We start from the raw sequence: 18,077 nt of genomic DNA on the forward strand, positions 1-18,077 counted from the left end.
GTGTTTTTATTTTTTTCTTTCAAGAACATGTAAAATATCGGTACCTAATAAATAATTGGTTCCTAACTTAATACCAAAGATCTCCATTCCCCCCCCCCCCAGGGCTTATCAGTTAACTCAATGATAAGGGCCTCACCTTGGTAGGAAGCAGAAGCGTACTTGAGAGTTCGCGAAATCACACCGAAAGAATTTCGAATGGAACTTGCCATGTTTAGAACTCTGAAACAACTACATCTGTTGCAGAGTTAATAATGCACCAGAAGCCTAAATGACATAGAGAAAACCAGCACACCTTGCCCTGGTGGGTCCTTGCTACCCTCCTCCATCACCGCCATTAATGTTCACAGATGGCAAAGTAATTATCCAACTTGTCGGACCATTTGTAGGCAAATTTTGTAATATTCACCCTATCTAAAGGCAGTCATAATCTGAGATTCTCATGATTTGATATTTAATTGTTGGTATTTGCTAATGTTACTTCTCATTTAAGTGGATTCTACAGGAAAATGCTGTCATTTGGCTGAAATACATTTGTACCATGGAAGTACTAGACTGTGATTCCCATTGCTTCTGTATCGGAACTTGTTTAAATAACTTGTGTGCAGTAATTGCATTCTTAACCAGTATCCCACTGACTGGTTTGCCAGACTGACCAGTGCTCTGCCCACCTTCCCCCCGAAACGTACTGTTACTACCCGTCACGCATTGACCATTGTTAGCCATTTGCTCACCCTTGGTGTCCCCAGGCCGTTCTGCTTTCCCTCACAGACTTGTGTGCTTTCCAAAGCAGTTGTGAACATTCCCAAACCAGAAATACCAGCTAAATTTCTATCGTGATTACATCATTATTTTAATTATTATATAATTATGAAAAAGGTTAAGTGTAGAAGAGTTGTTCTGTGATAGAAATTGATAAAAGCAAATCTCTTTCTTAGTTATAGCGCTAAATTGATGTGGGTCAGTCAGTTGGAAAAATAATAGTAAAATTCAAGAAAGCTTCTGTACTCAAATTTTTCCAAAAGCATCTTCACAGCTACTTCATTTGAAAGAAACTTGAATTAAAATCCTCCTACCTTTAACTGCCTTTTAGAAAGTGAACTGATCCATTACCAACTGTTCTGATTGCATTAAATGTGAGGGCGTCTCCTACAGCTTTGAAAACTATTATTGGCTCTGTTGGGCACCTCGATGCAGAAGCTATAGTGAATGTTTCAGCAGCTTTCACTTTTAGGCATTTTCCATGGGTCTTTCTTTCGTTGCCAAAAGCCCTTCCGCTACCATCTTTCAGCTTCTCTGAGTTCCACAGTCTAGAGATACATGTTTGTCCCTTCACCTATGGGGATGAAATGGTCTAACAGCCTACTTAAAAATAACATAACTCTTTCATTTTAAACTGAAATTCTTGTTTGTCTACTTTTACAGTCACCTTAACCAGAAAACCCAGTTTGAAAATCCAGTGGAAGAAGCCAAGAGGAAAAAGCAGTTAGGACAGGCCGATACTGGATCTTCAAAACCAGGTAGAATGTTTTCCTGTCTTTTCTTCTAAGAATGCCTTTGAAATTTATGTGCTGAATTAATGAAAATAATCTGGAACTTTTTATTGTTGAAGTGTTGAGGTGCAACAGAGAATATCTGATTTTTGTCACTGTGAAGATAGGAATAATCTTAATAAAACATCTAAACTTTTTGAGAACACTGGGATTTTCCCAGGTTGCTTAGATGGGAAGTGTGAAATAGTTGGCAAAAGGTATTGAATAGTTTTGTTATGGGCTTGAGGTTGTGGTACAAAGACTGCATTGTTTCCCAGTGTTTCAGGCCAGGACAGTCTGAGATCTCTAATCCATTATGTGTTTCTCCCAAGTTAATGCTTAGGTCTAATATGTGGGACCATCCAGGATTCTTTATTAACTTATAGGAATAAATCCATCATAGTATTTGCCTGTATCATTGATTCCCAGCGTGGGATGGCAGGGCATCAGTCATTCAGTATCATTTGGGGAATATTTTTAAAATACATAGATCCTAACATTTTTATGAGCCTAGCCACGTGTATTTTGAAAAAGCTGCCTGAGAATTTCTTACGTTCCACTCATCCCCCCTCATTTCTCCCCCCTCCTCTATCTGTCCTAATAACCGGCGTTCTGTCTGTGCGGTCATACTGTACAAATCAAGTAGACTTCTCTTCTGTTGTCCACAAAAGAGGCACTTGTTTCTTACAACTACTCTTTAGAAACATAGTCCTGTCCCTTAGGTTTTGCATTTGATTTAGCAAGCATTTTTATTTAACAAATATTTCTGAGCACCTACTATGTGCCTAGTGCTCTGCCAATCACACAGTATTCAAAAACAATTAGGAGTAAGACAGGTCTTGCCCTCAAGAGTTCACAGGCTGATGCAAGAAATTAATGGTTATAGATGGTGTTCGGTGCCATCCTCGGAGAGTAGTTAAGTGTGTGGAGAGTGGAGCAGATGTGAATCCCAAATATGTAACCTTGGATGAATTCCCTAAACTCTTTGTGCTTCTTTTTCTTCATCAATGAAATAGGAATGAAAAGAGTATTTACCGTGTAAGGCGGTTCTGAGCATGCAAATTAATATATAGAAAGTGCTTACAATGCTATCTGGCAAAATGGTGGGCAATAAATACTAGGTCTCATTGTTATTAATAGAGATGTACATGTTGTATTAATAGAAACTTATTAATAGGTGGCGTGAAGGGAGGGAGTGCTCACTTCTCCTTTGGTGGAGAAAGTCAAGGACACAGGAACTTTCAAAGCAGAGGACACATTAAGAATGGATCTTGAAGTGTCCAGAAAAGTTAAATCAGACCGTTGATAATTTTAAAGGAACAAGAAGGCCTGCCAGGTAGAAGGAACAGAATATATAAAGCCACAGACGCATGAAATGGTGGTCCAGGGGTCAGAGGACAGAGAGAAATGGTTAGAAAAAGTAAAAAAAGATGAGGTTGTAGGGAGAGGCAACCACGAGAAGGAATGAGTCTCAAAAAGAAGTTGAGTGTTTGTGTCCCATGTTGCTGAATAGTCCAGAAAGGCAAAAATTGAAACGCACACACTGAGGTCAACAACGTGGAGGTGATTTGTCACTCTAGCAAAAGCAAGTGGACAGGAAGTAAAAATGCAGTAGAATGAAGAAGGAATGGTGAGTGACAAAGCAGAGATGGGGTGCAGTTACTTGTTTTGATAGCCTTGATTCAGAGAGGCTAGACAGAGGACACTAAGTTGAGAGAGAAGTGAATCCCCACTGCACGTATGGAAACTGAGACTTCAGTGAAGAGAAGCCTTTTGCTTAGAATCATAGTGAGTATCAAGCCAGAATTTGCACTTAGTTTTATTGAGTTTTAAATTCAGAGTTCTTTGCATTAAAACATACAGTTCCTGAATGCCCATGTCTTCATGGCCATGTATCAAGGGTGATCTTCTCTCCCTCACTGAACTCTAAGCTCCTCAAGGGCAGGGAGCACGGGTGTGAGTGTGGATGTGTTAATAATCTGGGTAACCAGGCACTCTCATGAGCTGGGCATCAAAAGGAGAATAATAACTTAGGCTTTGTCTTTCAGGAGCTCGTGATATAGGTAGGGGAAGAGATAGTATGATAGCAGACATAACAAAGGAGAGACTTGAAACAGAGGAGAGAGAAATTAAATCTGACTGTGGAGAGGGCAAGAAAAACTTCCTAGAAATGGTAGAAGTTATGCTAGTTCTTGAAGAATGATGGCTACCATTTATTGAGCTACTGGGTCAGGTATGCAGTTGGATGCTCTGTATACATCATCTCAGCTAAGACTCAAAATATCTCTGCGAGGTTAATATTATGATCCCCATTCAGATGCCTTGATAGCATCAGGTTACTGTTGTTGGATGCATCCATTCCAATGATACGCTTGCCACAAGGACAGAAGTACCCAGTTTCTGAGCCAGGATGCATGTGTTTGTGCTCCTGTACGTTTATTGAGCACTTACTATTTGTCAGGCCCTGTTGCCTGTGCTATTGAAGCTTGGCCTAGTTTAATCCCTATAACAATCCCATGAATGAGGTGTACTACTACTCCTATTTTATAGATGAAGCAACTGAGACTTTACAATGTCAAATAATAAAAATAAAAATAAATAAAAATAAGAGGTCAAATAACATTCCAAGATCACTCAACTAAACCCCACGGTTTGGACTTAAAATCAGGTATTTTAGAATCAAACACCGTGCCTTTGTGCTTTTCTTATTCTCTGTGTTTAATTCTGACAAGATCTAATTCTGACCAACTTGTCATTAGCTTTGGCTGTTTTATTCATAGTTTCAAAATTAGGTATTAGCTAGAGCTGCCTTCTCCCCCTTCTAATGTTTGCACATCTGAATCTCATGTGTCCTATGCTGATTTTCTAGTTTTGCCCATAGGAGGCAAATGTTATTCTTATTCCAGTGTTTACGAGGACTAGAGCATGACATAGCTCACCAGAAGTATCACAATATTTGAAGTATCATAGTTAAAAGTGAGAAAGGTACATTTCATTAGATCTTGTCCTCAATTGCTTGTGTACACAGTCATTAAGCAGATGATCTGGTCCACAACCTGGGAGGCAACCCCCAGTGGGCAGTCGTAATCAGCTTACACGACTGAATAGGCTTTGAATGTGTTGAATAATTTTTTTTAAAGCACTATTTCGTTCAGAGACAGATGGCTACTTGGAATGTCAGAGGCTGAACAAGAGCTCAGCTCAGCAGTGCACGGAGAGATGACCAGGAACAGGCTTGCTGGCCAAGCTCGGAGAGGCCTCCCAAAATAGTGTCTACTGCCCTCTGGAGTCTAGTTCCCCACTTTGAGAAGCCCAAAATAGTGGATTTTCCTTCTTTCTTTCTTTCTTCTTGCCTTTCTTTATTTTATTTATTTGTTTTGTGTCAAGTACTTTTATTTAGAAGAGATCAGTAGAACTGGGAGAAGTTTTCTTTTTCTTGTACCAAAGGCCACCTTTATTTAGTCTTCTTTTTAAAGCAGTCTAGTTTAAAAACGAGAGGTCGAGAGGCGCCTGGGTGGCTCAGTGAGTTAAAGCCTCTGCCTTCAGCTCAGGTCATGATCCCAGGGTCCTGGGATCAAGCCTCACATCGGGCTCTCTGCTCAGCAGGGAGCCTGCTTCCTCCTCTCTCTGACTGCCTCTCTGCCTACTTGTAATCTGGGTCAGGTATGCAGGAGAATAATAACTTAGGCTTTGTCTTTTAGGAGCTGTCTGTCTGTCAAATAAATAAGTAAAATATTAAAAAAAAAAAAAAAAAACGAGAGGTCGAGAGAGAAGAACAGGAAACCTTCCACAGACAGACACACACACACACAGATGGGGTGGGGACCATGTCAGTAGACCTACTCCCACCACAAGCCTACTTTAGTCAGTATCTTCAGGACACCCTACCTCTGGAGGGAACTGTTTACACTGCCAGTCCCTGTTGCCATATGGGGCAGCTCCAAAGATGACTCTTTTCTGATTGGTAACAGGCTTTAAGGTGTACCTCTTAAAACCCTTTGCTAAGGGCACCTGGGTGGTTCAGTCATTAAGCATCTGCCTTTGGCTCAGGTCATGATCCCAGGGTCCTGGGATCGAATCCTACATTGGGCTCCCTACTGAGCAGGAAGGAGGCTTGCCTCTGCTGCTCCTCCTGCTTGAGCTCTCTCTCTCTCTGACAAATAGATAAAATCTTTAAAACAAAACAAAACAAAAAAAACCTTTGCTAAGAGGGGCAGCAGCAGCTATCCACAAATAACTCTGGGCTCAATACAGTGCTGAGTGTGAGCTCTGTATGAAACAGGTCATCTGTGTTGATTGAAGTCCTTAGGGAAATGAGCACCCAAACCACAGCAGGATACCACTCATGCTCACTAGAGTAGCTGGAACCAGAAAGCACACAGTAACCAGTGTCGGAACCCTCATAGATGCCAGTAGAAATAGAAAATGGTGCAGCCTCTTTGGAAAAGTGTGGCAGTTTTTCAAAACGTTATACATAGTTACTCTTAAGTTTATGGCAACTGCTGCCCTTCCAGTCCTAGTATATACAGAAGAGGCATGACAGTGTATGTGCACACAAAGCCTTGTACGTGAATGGTCATAACAGCATCACTCCTAATGGCCAGAAAGTGGAAACAACCCAGCTGTCAATCTACTGAGAAACAGATAAGTAAAACGGGATATATCCCTACAGTGAAATATTACTTGGAAGTATAAAGGAATAAAGTCCTCATACATGCTAAAACCCAGATGAACCTCAAAAACATGATACTCAGTGAAAGAAATCATTCAAAAGATCATATAGTCCATGACTCCATTTATATGAAATGTCCAAATTGGGCAGAGGTGAAGAAAATAATCAATTCAGTGATTGCCTAACACTAGGGTGTGTGAATGCAGGTGAGAGAGACCTGGGGAGTGGCTACTAACCCGCATGGGTTCCTAAAATTAGGTGATGATTGCACAGCGTTGACTGGCACACTTTAAGTGGCTCAATTATCATATGTGATTATATCTCAATAAAACTATTAAATATTTGGCAACAAATGTTAGGCCATCTTTTTAGAAGTTAATTTAAACAATGCTTTGTAAGTTATTAATTGCACAATTAGATCTTTTCACGGTTCTCAAAAGTGCCCAAATGCAGCCAGAGAGGAGAGGAGGGGAAGGAGAAGGAGCTGTATAAATTCATTATTTGCCAATATGGATCAATTTCAGTTTTAGGATCATCTGAGGAAACCTCCAAAAATGGGCTTTTCAATGGAGCTGTTTGTTTCCTTCCCAGAGTATTCACTAAACATGAGTAAAAGGGAAAGAAAGGTGAAGCTATTTACTGATAGTTTAGGAATTCATGCCTTCATCAGATACAAAGTGAAGGCTGCAGGAAGCCCGAGTTGTGAATTATAAAAAGTTCTCAGTGTATCTCAGTATATTCTTTTTCATAAGTGTGTAGCCATTGCCTTCATCCTCCCAGAATAGTGTTTTCTCAGTAGAGCTCAGTAGATGTTTATTTAAATGAAATGTACCGCTGAATGGTGTCTAAGACTCTCAGGAATTTAATAATAAAGGTTATCCCGCAGGTGCATATTTTGACTTCATATGAAGGACTCTTTGGGTTGAGAAAAAGTATGAATAAACAAAGCAATGAGGGGTTGATAAAGTACATGCTTTTACCTTTCAGATAACGTAGAGAAGTCCTGTAAGAGATGCCTGGAGTCACTGGCTAAGGTTTTTTGTTTTTGGTTTTTTGGGGTTTTTTTTTTAGTAGTTTATGAAGTTAAATTCGGTTTCATAACATTAGATTCTTTCTAATGTGCATCCCTTTATGGTTTATTATATTTAAGTTACATAGACTCTCTTAAAGTTGACTCTGAGGGCCATGTTCATTGTTTTTATTTTTGTTCTCAAACCCATTTCTCGTTTTGGTGCAGACATGGAAAAATCCCACTTTACTCGAGATCCATCCCAGCTGAAAGGCATCCTTATCCGAGCATCGCTGAAGAAAAGCACGATGGGATTTGGCTTTACCATTATTGGTGGAGACAGGCCGGATGAGTTCCTGCAAGTAAAAAATGTGCTGAAAGATGGTCCTGCAGCTCAGGATGGGAAAATTGCACCAGGTAAGGAATTTCTCAGGATGGTTTGAAGAGCAGTGGTAGTATAGTAAGAACTACGGAGGTTTCATTTACAGATATTCTTACAAAACTGACATACGATAAATATGTATTTACATATTTAATAACTATATATGCATATATTGTACATACCATTTATATACATGGAGAACTAGATTATACAGCTGGGGAGGGAGAGTCCTCCCTATTTTAGAGGATAAAATAGTTTATCCTCTAAATTCAGTGCATACTCGTTTTGAGGGAGGGACATTTTTTGTAAAGCAAGTGTACATCTAGAGAAAGCATATTAAGGGTATTGATTTTTTTGAGTAATTTGTATCATCTCGAGATAACTTCTCCAGTGTGCTAAGATAAAGTCTGATTAAGCATCTCAGAGAACTGTTTGGCTGTTTTTCTTCGATGATGTAGGGTACTTTGGGAGCTATCTAACATGTACCTATAATCTTTCCTGAAAAATGACCCACTGTGATGTTTATAGTGATGGGGAACAAATGATGTCCCATGATTTTTTCCCCAGTTTTGTTTTGTTTGATTTGGTTTGGGTTTTGCTTCCTTAGTCTTACTGGTTGTTAGTAAAATTAAACTCTGATGTTAAGAGTTGTCAACATGAAATTACTGTTTGCACAGAGCCATATAAATTTGTCTTTTATATAGTTTTCCCAAAGTCTTTACTTGCTAATTATTAGATATTTTTATATGGCTGACAGTTTTTATGGCTGAGGGGGTAAGAGGAAGTTCAAGAATGGTTACAGTTACGAGGGAGGCTTAAGCACTCTTTCCCAGAAGGATGTTACTCTGCCGCTAAGGTCCCTTCTTAGACTGTTTGCTAAAGCAAATGTGTCCCTGCTTTTGAACAATTCAGTTGCCATAGTATTTTTGATGGCACATACCAACTTATTTTCATTTAGGATAGGCATCTCTCATATTTTGCTTTCCCATTTAAGACTTAAAACTGGAAGCTAAAAGCAAGAGACTTAAGACTTAAAACAAGAAAAGTTAAAATAATCAGAAGTTACAAGAAAAATGATTTGTGCTCTTATGACTTCATGAGATTAACAAACTAGAGAATAAAATCACTAGTCAAAATTTTTAAGCTCTCAGTTTTGCCCTTTTTTTTTTCTTTTAACATTTTGTCCACAAAACACATTTGGTAGCATTTGGATGTGTTGTCAGGGTTTCATAATAGAGATGCAGATTTGTCTAAAACTGATGTCTAATTTGTATAGCAATACAGTACTTCCATGGAAATTCTGGAAACTTACCAGGGAAGGGAAAGTCCAAACTTTGTTTCTTATTAGTCTGATCTCTGTGTCGTCTTACATTATGAAACACATTTCTGCACACTTTAACGTTTGTTTTAAATACCATTTATGTTGATTTTTTTTGAGCCTACATGCAATCAGAACAAATTAAAGCACCTGTATTTGGCAATAACCTTTTAAATAATCATATTCAAATAAAAGCAGCAAATGGATGAGACATTAGAGGGCAGGTTTTTAAAGTTAAGACTGCATTAAAAAAAAAATTCACCACTGATGAATGTCATAGAGTAATGACTGTGCCACAAAGTGGTCGTAATAATGTAAAATCAGAAAAGCAAAAACAATTTCTACAAGAACGTGTTTAGCTGACTTTTCTGCGTCTTAAATAATACGTTCTTTACTTGTGTTGGATTCACTTGACACTTGTTTCTCCTTTCAAAATCTGAAACTAGGATAAATTGAAAATCTGTACAATTAAGACTGAGAAAGATGCCAAAGGGACATACATTCATAATGTACATGATTGTAATCTTCAGCCCTACATTTTTCAAACTAGAATGAATTTTTAATTTTAAGTAATTAATTGGCCTCTGTAATTACTGGCCTCTTAAAATCAAGAACCAGAAGGTGGTATTGAAAGATCACCTGTTTGTGTTCATCATCACTAGCTCAGGGAGATTCAAATTAAAACCACATTGAGATATCACCTTACACCAGTTAGAATGGCCAAAATTAGCAAGACAGGAAACAACATGTGTTGGAGAGGATGTGGAGAAAGGGGAACCCTCTTACACTGTGGGTGGGAATGCAAGTTGGTGAAGCCTCTTTGGAGAACAGTGTGGAGATTCCTCAAGAAATTAAAAATAGAACTTCCCTATGACCCTGCAATTGCACTCCTGGGTATTTACCCCAAAGATACAGATGTCGTGAAAAGAAGGGCCATCTGTACGCCAATGTTTATAGCAGCAATGGCCACGGTCGCCAAACTATGGAAAGAACCAAGATGCCCTTCAACACACGAATGGATAAGGAAGATGTGGTCTATATACACTATGGAGTATTATGCCTCCATCAGAAAGGGTGAATACCCAACTTTTGTAGCAATATGGACGGGACTGGAAGAGATTATGCTGAGTGAAATAAGTCCAGCAGAGAGAGTCAATTATCATATGGTTTTACTTATTAGTGGAGCATAACAAATATCATGGAGGACAAGGGGTGTTAGGAGAAGGGAGTTGGGGTAAATTGGAAGGGGAAGTGAATCATGAGAGACTATGGACTCTGAAAAACAATCTGAGGGGTTTGAGGTGGCGGGGGGGCGGTGGGAGGTTGGGGTACCAGGTTGTGGGTATTATAGAGTGCACGGATTGCATGGAGCACTGGGTGTGGTGAAAAAATAATGAATACTGTTTTTCTGAAAATAAATAATTTAATTTAAAAAAAATAAAAGAAAGATCACCTGTTTGTACGAGTAGCTGATGGAATTATTTGCTCCTTGTCTGTGGACTGAATACCTACTGCCATGAGCCTTGCTTTGTGTGGCCGCTTAGGTATGACACAGAGGATATACTAACAATGACTGTATGAATTCACAGTTATTTTTCAAATGATTCCCTTGAGCTTGAGGTCATAACTCTTTGCCGCAAAGATAATTAAGGTTTCATACATTCATATTTTTTTTTTAGATAAGAACCACAGAAGGGAGAATGATGTGTCTGTGTTCAAAATCTATCTTTTCAGCAGTTAATGAATAGTAAGAGGTTTTCAGAATTCAAATTTAGATGATGAGTTTATTTTTGTTCCACCCTACCCCAACAAAACATTAACTTACCTGGTGGTTTTAATATTTTTAACACGTGTCTTAACAGGTGATGTTATTGTAGACATCAATGGCAACTGTGTCCTTGGTCACACCCATGCCGATGTTGTCCAGATGTTTCAGTTGGTACCTGTCAATCAGTATGTCAACCTCACTCTATGCCGTGGTTATCCACTTCCTGATGACAATGAAGATCCTGTTGTGGACATTGTTGCTGCTACTCCTGTCATCAATGGACAGTCATTAACCAAGGGAGAGACTTGCATGAATACTCAGGATTTTAAGTCAGGAGCCGTGGTCCTGGACCAAAATGGAAAACCAGGACCCACCTTGATCAGTGACCGTCTCAATGGACCATCGGATCTGAGCGAGCAGCGAGCATCCCTGGCATCATCAGGCGGCTCCCAGCCTGAACTAGTGACTATCCCTCTGATTAAGGGCCCCAAAGGCTTTGGGTTTGCAATTGCTGACAGCCCAACAGGACAGAAGGTCAAAATGATACTGGATAGTCAGTGGTGTCAAGGCCTCCAGAAAGGGGATATAATTAAGGAAATTTACCATCAAAATGTGCAGAATTTAACACATCTCCAAGTGGTAGAGGTGCTAAAGCAGTTTCCAGTAGGTGCAGATGTACCGTTGCTTATCCTAAGAGGAGGTGAGTAAAAGCACAAGGAAAAATCTTCACTGTTTGTGCATTTATCTCTGTTAATCATCCTTCCTTCCATGGCAGAATCTCTTTTCTCCCAGCAGACTTAACTGGTAATTAGTGTGCCTTTTCCTTAAGGTTCTGTCTGACTGCTTCCATAAGCAGTATTTTTGGCAGCAGGTTATTTTTTTTTTTTTTTTTTTTTTTAGTTATTAGTGGTTTCATTCCTGTCTGTTATGGATTTTCTTCCCTGTATATTCTTTTTAAAATCTGAATTTATGGTTTTAGTGATTAGAAAGAGTCACAGCATTGTGCTACTTCAGATGAAATATATCCTCTTAATTTCATTTTCTCTGTCGATGGCAGTAGTAGAAATTGACGCTTTCCACTGGTGGTTCTTCATCTGGGCCTCTGTGATGTACCAGGGATGTTTGGAAAGAGCTAGTGTCTCTGTGAATAAGCAAAAATGGACAACAAAATATTGTACAGAACAAAAAAATCTGTTTTGTGAAGCAATCATGAGCACACGTGCTCGCGAAGCTTTTCTCGGAAGCTTTATTATCGGTCTGTAAATGTTATTCAAACCCCGCAGTCCTCGTGTGAGAGAAATACAATTTTTGTTTTCCAAGGTCATCAGCTGACTTGCACTGCTTGCAGGCGTAAATCCAGGTCCAAGGACTAACCATCAAGTTGCATTTTGATGGGCCTTCTTAAATCCCTACCTATGAATGATTAGTATTTTTAAGAATAAAATTTAGCCCTTCCCACTTCTCTCTCTGGCTTTTAGTTTTCATTTTTGAGCCAAATGGGTAGTTTAACTTCACTGGGATGTTTTTGAATTTCCTCATTACTTGGAACTATTTTTGTTTCTTCTCTGGGTGAGGCAGTAGAATGTACTCAGAGTAAGGGGAGGATCTCTGTGGGAGGGCTGGAGAATTAGCCACATTTTCAGCACATATAACAAAAAGACCAGGGTTTGGTGTCAGGCCTAATGTCAGTTTCCTGCCTTGCTACGTGTTCTGTGGTATGAACGTGTTCTGTGTTATGAGGAAGTAATGTAATCTCTTTGAGTCTTTGTTGACCTGATATATACAGTGGTAGTAACACTTACACCTTGGGATTGGCACGAAAATGAAGTGAGATAATATCCGTACAACACCTGGCATACAGCAGGTGTCAGCCATAGAGTTACTAGCCTACTAAAGTCGAAGCTAGTTTTATCATAAGTGTGATCTGGAAATGCTTCCTCTGTTTTTAAAATTTGGCTCATTTTTTTTTAAGGTCCTCCTTCACCAACCAAAACTGCCAAAATGGTGAGTATACAGTGGTCCTCACATGCTTCTTCCCAACACGGCGAGAGAGATGCGGGGGGCCCCCTCCATAAGAACAGCACTTGGTGCTGGTGATTACCCCTGGGAGAAGTGAGGAGGCATCCTGCCCTGGGCTTGTGTCAGAGACTCTGGGGAAGCCTGTGAGTTAGAGAGGAGGTGGGCTTTCCTGGTTAAGTGTGTCTCCCGAATGCTAATGGCCTGTACTGCCAGTAGCCCTGCCCTCTCAATGGTGCAGCCGGAAGACATCAATGTGCCCACTTAGAGTCCTTCTGCTCTCTTGGTGTTTCAGAGGAGCAAGGGGGAGGAAGTGGCTACAGATGAGGGCAGAGAATGAAACCTGGGACATCTTCTCCTGACGCCCAAAGAGCAGTGAGAGCTTCACATCATTTCCTGGGGACAGTAAACACCCATCGTGAGATTATGTTCTCACAGTGGACTGAGCAAGACTTTCCAGAGTAACTGTGGCCTCTGCTCAACTTGCTTGTCATCAAACTGATAGGCTGTGAGACTTGAAACAGTGTTTTCTTTATCATTCTTCTGAAGAACTGAGTAGCCTATTTAGGGAGCCGTATAGCAAAGAAGACCTAAAAAAGGGTACAGCAAACAGTGCCAGGAAAGAAAGTGTGCTGGGGGCAGATGTGTAGCTGCCGAGATACCCACATTACGTGGGTGTGGCTATGAAGACGATCATGTATAAAGTCCTAATTTAGATCTAGTTTGCTCGATTGGGCGCCTGTCATCTCGCAATGGAAAGATGGGCTTCCTTAACCATCCACCGTAGGCTATTAAAGGAAACACTGTGTGATAGAAAATGGGTGAATTCTTTCTAGTTCACCCAATAAGATCCTCTACAAATTTGCTGTCTTATGGCTCAAAAGGAAAGCCACATTCCGTACTTCTGTAGATGGCACCACTTAACAACCAGTGTGAACAGAAGTGCTTTTTCAGCCTGTGTAGTTAAAATGGCACTGTGTTTCCCTGTGTTTCTCTGGTCATTGTTTTGAATTCCTGTGCTACCATTCTATTTCATAGTGGCTGCCAGCGCCACTAGGTGACCCTAATGCTTTATGACTGCTGGCCTGGTGCTGCTCTGACAGATCCCCAGGACATGCCAGGGAGAGGGGAGGCGGCTGCTGTCGTTGTCCTGCCTCCCGACGGGGGGGCTGGGTCAGTGACACTGGGAGAGCACTTTGTAGCGGCCGTCCTCACCCCACTCCCCAATAAGCTGCCGCTGCTCCTGCATCCTAGTCCGCGTTTGTAATTTTACCTCAGACATCCATAATCTGCCTCCCTCCACAAGAATGCAGAACGGGCTGTTCTCAAAGCCGTATTTATTTTCTCAGGCTGTCTATTGGATATCCCCCCCAACCCAAATTTTATTAAGTCACATTGCCTGGCTATTATTTTGGGAAAGAATGGGAAACGTACGAACATAATTAGGTCCCCTTTGCCCTCACTGGACTGCCCCGCACGGTGCGTTTTTCCTTCCTGTGTTTGAACTGGCCATGCGGGGTTTGCATAGTGTCCTCTTTATAGCCCACATTAGAGGTAACTCTTCTGACCCCATTTTCTGAGAGAGAGCGGCATCTCAAACATCTGCCCCGGGAATTAAATAGAGTGAGTGGGGAGGTGGGGCGGATCTAGAGCTTCATGGGGCTCTTCGCTCGGGAGCGCCCCCCCCCCCCCCCCCCCCCCCCCCCCCCCGCCGCATGCTGCTGCCCTGGCTTATGTCCCTGCCCACCTTCTTCCCAAACTCCGTTCGTGTCTTGGGGCTGGAGAAAAGGGCAAGATCGTGTAAACTTAGGACTAATTCAGACCCTTCAGTTGACGGCAGTATAAATCTTTTCTAGTTTAAGTTAAATATGTTTTGACAAAGTGCACACCGCTATGAAGGTAGATTCCTGCAAGGCTGCAAAGACGCCGTGGCTTTGACCCTGCACCTGCCCCACCCCCGCCCACCTGTCATCCCTTGACACACCCGGTTTGCACAATAGTTTTATGAACTAATCAGCCATCTGGTTTTCTAAAATACTAAGTAAGGCCCTTTTCCATTTCAGAAAACAGATAAAAAGGAAAATTCAGGAAGTTTGGAGGCCATAAATGAGCCCATTCCCCAGCCTATGCCTTTTCCACCCAGCATTATCAGGTCAGGATCCCCGAAATTGGATCCTTCTGAGGTCTACCTGAAATCTAAGACTTTATACGAAGATAAACGTAAGTAGTTGTGGACTATTTCAGGAAAGCATGCGACAAAATCAATTTGAGTTTTCTAAAAAACTGGGATTGTAAAGCTTTCAAAACCGTATTGTAAAGCTGTTCCTTCCTCCCAGTTTTCATTTGACTCTGGGCTTCTTCCATTTATATTCAACATTCATTCATCCATTTTTTTTTTTCAAAACCAGGGATAAAGTGCCTACTGTCTACCTAACATGGTTGTAGGTGATGGGAGTAGGGAGATAAATAGGTTCTGCAGGCCCTGCGCCCAAACAGATGATTAGCCCTGATTGGAAAAGACAAATATGTAATCAGAGAAGTCTGTCTAAATGAGTCCAGATGAGTCTCACTGGGACCCAAAGGAGGAGATGATCAGTTTACCAGTGGGGGTGGCAGGAAGCATCAGATACTGCTTCACGTGGCAAGTTAAGCCAGAACCACGTCTTCAAAGACGAAGAGGTATTTATGAGGCAGAGAGAAAGGGAAAGAAAGCAGGAATAACCTTTGCATGTTGACCTTGCACAGCCTGGGTTCTGCAAGTAGCCGAGTTCGGCTGGGTCCAGTTGGCACCAGAAACCAAAGGGCGGGGGAGCAGGAGCCAGCAGGCTGGGGAGGGAGGGTTGGGGAGGGCAGGGGAGGCCGCTCTGAGGAAGCTGGAGTCCATCATAGAAAGGATAGAGAGCCGAGCAGTGGTTTCATTGTAGGTAGGGGTGATCGTCTTGGACTTGTATTTCGGAGATTTTCCTGGCAGGGGTGTGAGGGGTGGTGAGTCAGAAAGTGTGCAGCCTGAGGAGGAGACCAGCGTAGACTTAGCTCAGAGGAGCTCAGCTGAGAGGTGATGAGCGGGGAGCATGCAGAAGGCAGAAATTCAGTTTGGTGCTCATTTGTTTAAAATGAAGAATGTTTTCCAGAGTAAAATTGCAGATTATGTAGGCTTAATTTTTTCCAAATTAATTTGTTTCTGAGAAATCTAAATCTGCCTTGGAAACTGTGTACACAGGTAGAAATATTATGTATAATCGGCTTCATATTTAACCAATTCCCGATCTGTATCTTTTTTTTTTTTTTAAGATTTTATTTATTTATTTGACAGAGAGAGATCACAAGTAGGCGGAGAGGCAGGCAGAGTGTGTGTTTTGGAGGGGGGGGGAGCAGGCTCACCGCCGAGCAGAGAGCCCCACGCGGAGCTCGATCCCATGACCCTGGGGTCATGACCTGAGCCGAAGGCAGAGGCTTTAACCCACTGAGCCACCCAGGTGCTCCCCCCGATCTGTATCTTGATAGGCCCAGGCCATATTCAGAAAGATGGAAACCAGAGGCAAATACAGCAAAGCAATAATTTGAATTAATAGAACTATGGAGAATCCCTTTCTTCTGACTTGCCATTGATAGGCTGGTATATTCTTAGTATTGGTGGACACTATACTTTGGGCCTTCATCTTTGGGCCACATCTGTAAAGTAACTGAGTTGGGCTCCAGAGTCTTTTATCCCTAAAGTTCGGTAATTCTAATAGGATTCATTTCTTAAAAGAGACTGCTTCTAAGAAACATTATCAAGATTTACCCTGTCCGATACCTTAATTTTTATATCTCTCCCCAGGTTTCTAGCAAACACTTCTTGCTTATGAATAACATTAATATTTTCTTGAAGATCAAATTATTTTATTTATGAAGTAGGTTTTTCCAGACATAATATTCTGATGAATGCAACCTGCCGTTGGGGCGCGGGATAGGGTGGGTGAAGAGCCTGGACTCTAGAAATCAAGCTGGCTTGAAATCTTAGCTCTTGCGTTTACTTGCTGCCGACACTGGACCACTTAGCTAGGCCTCAGCTTCCACAGCTAGAAAATGGGGCTAATGATAGGTGTTAGCGATCATTATTTCCTTTTAAAATTATAACCATTTGCAAAATTAGGCTAAGCAAATATGGAATGCTTTTCAGAAGCAAAGATATTAGTTTAGTAGTAGAATTAAGGCATTGTACGGACTCTCTTTTCCTAGTATTTGTCCAAATGTTAGTTTAGGTAATTTGTACCTATCAAACATCAAACTTAAATTGGATGATTCTGCACTTAATATCACAACATGGATTTGAAACCATTAGGATTTAATGGCAGCATAATGGAAGTGGAAATGTTCCTGAGCACTTGCCGTACAAAGTTTTATTTAGAGCTGAAAATAAAGACTTAGAATTGATTTTTTTTTTTTTTTTTTTTTTGGTACTAGTATGTAGTGGTATGTTCCTGTGTAAGTTTTCACCTACCAGAGAGTTCTGAAGTTATAGTTCATTGAACTCGATACTATGATCCTACTAAATAATTGCACTGTTTTATTATAATCCTTTTTAAGTAAATCAAAGCATTTTGATTTTTGTATTTATTTTTCTATTTTTCTGATTTTTCTTAGCACCAAACACCAAGGACTTGGACGTTTTTCTTCGGAAACAGGAGTCAGGATTTGGCTTCCGGGTCCTGGGAGGAGAGGGACCCGACCAGTCTGTAAGTTCACATACGTCAGAATTTGGCCATTCCTATGAAATTGTGGGTGGCTGTTCAGTAGAATATGGTGCTTTTGTTCTCTCTCTCTCTTTTTCTTTTTTTTTTTTTTTTTTTATGATTTTGTTTCCTGTAAGCATCTCCAGAATGAGAGGAAGAACTGCATATCTGTTAGTGTGGCGGGGGTGGGGGGGTCTCTCAGTTATCTTGGCGTGGCGGAGGCTAGAACTGAAGGCAGGAATTGAATATGTCCGCTGTCAGTGGGGCAGTAATCAATTTCTGTCCTTCTCTATGTACCTACAGCTTATTTTCAATTTCTGTTTCCCTTTGCCTTTGTTAAATTTTAAGACCCTTGCCTTCTCTAAGAAAGAAGCATCCTGTTTGCCACCATCAGTCTGTCCTTTGACTGAATGCGCCGTAAACAGGTGGCGTGAGCCCGCGCGTATTTGGTCACTTACTCTTATTAATGGGTTGACAGTTTCATGCTCAGTACTTCGCCTGCCATTTCATCTGCCATACCTGTGAAACTAGAAAAATATAAAATAATTGATGTTTCTGTCCAGAAAGCATAAGGGTTATGTTTGTAAAGCATTTAAAAATCTAGAACTTTATACACGATTCTCACATAAAGTTTAGAGGACAAATGTAATAGGTTCTATTTTTAAGTC

General features: G+C 40.9%; 1 protein-coding gene across 4 annotated transcripts in view; it reads left to right on the top strand.

The window, feature by feature from the left end:
• Positions 1-18,077, top strand: part of MAGI3 (membrane associated guanylate kinase, WW and PDZ domain containing 3) — a 229,693-nt gene that overhangs the window by 182,700 nt on the left and 28,916 nt on the right. For all 4 annotated transcript variants that reach the window (XM_059135306.1, XM_059135303.1, XM_059135304.1 and 1 more), the window contains exons 8-13: positions 1,423-1,517; positions 7,439-7,627; positions 10,773-11,378; positions 12,651-12,682; positions 14,758-14,914; positions 17,321-17,412. In XM_059135306.1, the coding sequence (XP_058991289.1) occupies positions 1,423-1,517; positions 7,439-7,627; positions 10,773-11,378; positions 12,651-12,682; positions 14,758-14,914; positions 17,321-17,412 (1,171 nt within the window). The remainder of the gene's footprint in view (positions 1-1,422; positions 1,518-7,438; positions 7,628-10,772; positions 11,379-12,650; positions 12,683-14,757; positions 14,915-17,320; positions 17,413-18,077) is intronic.

This window comes from Mustela lutreola, chromosome 10, assembly GCF_030435805.1.
Source record: "Mustela lutreola isolate mMusLut2 chromosome 10, mMusLut2.pri, whole genome shotgun sequence".
Taxonomy (NCBI): domain Eukaryota; kingdom Metazoa; phylum Chordata; class Mammalia; order Carnivora; family Mustelidae; genus Mustela; species Mustela lutreola.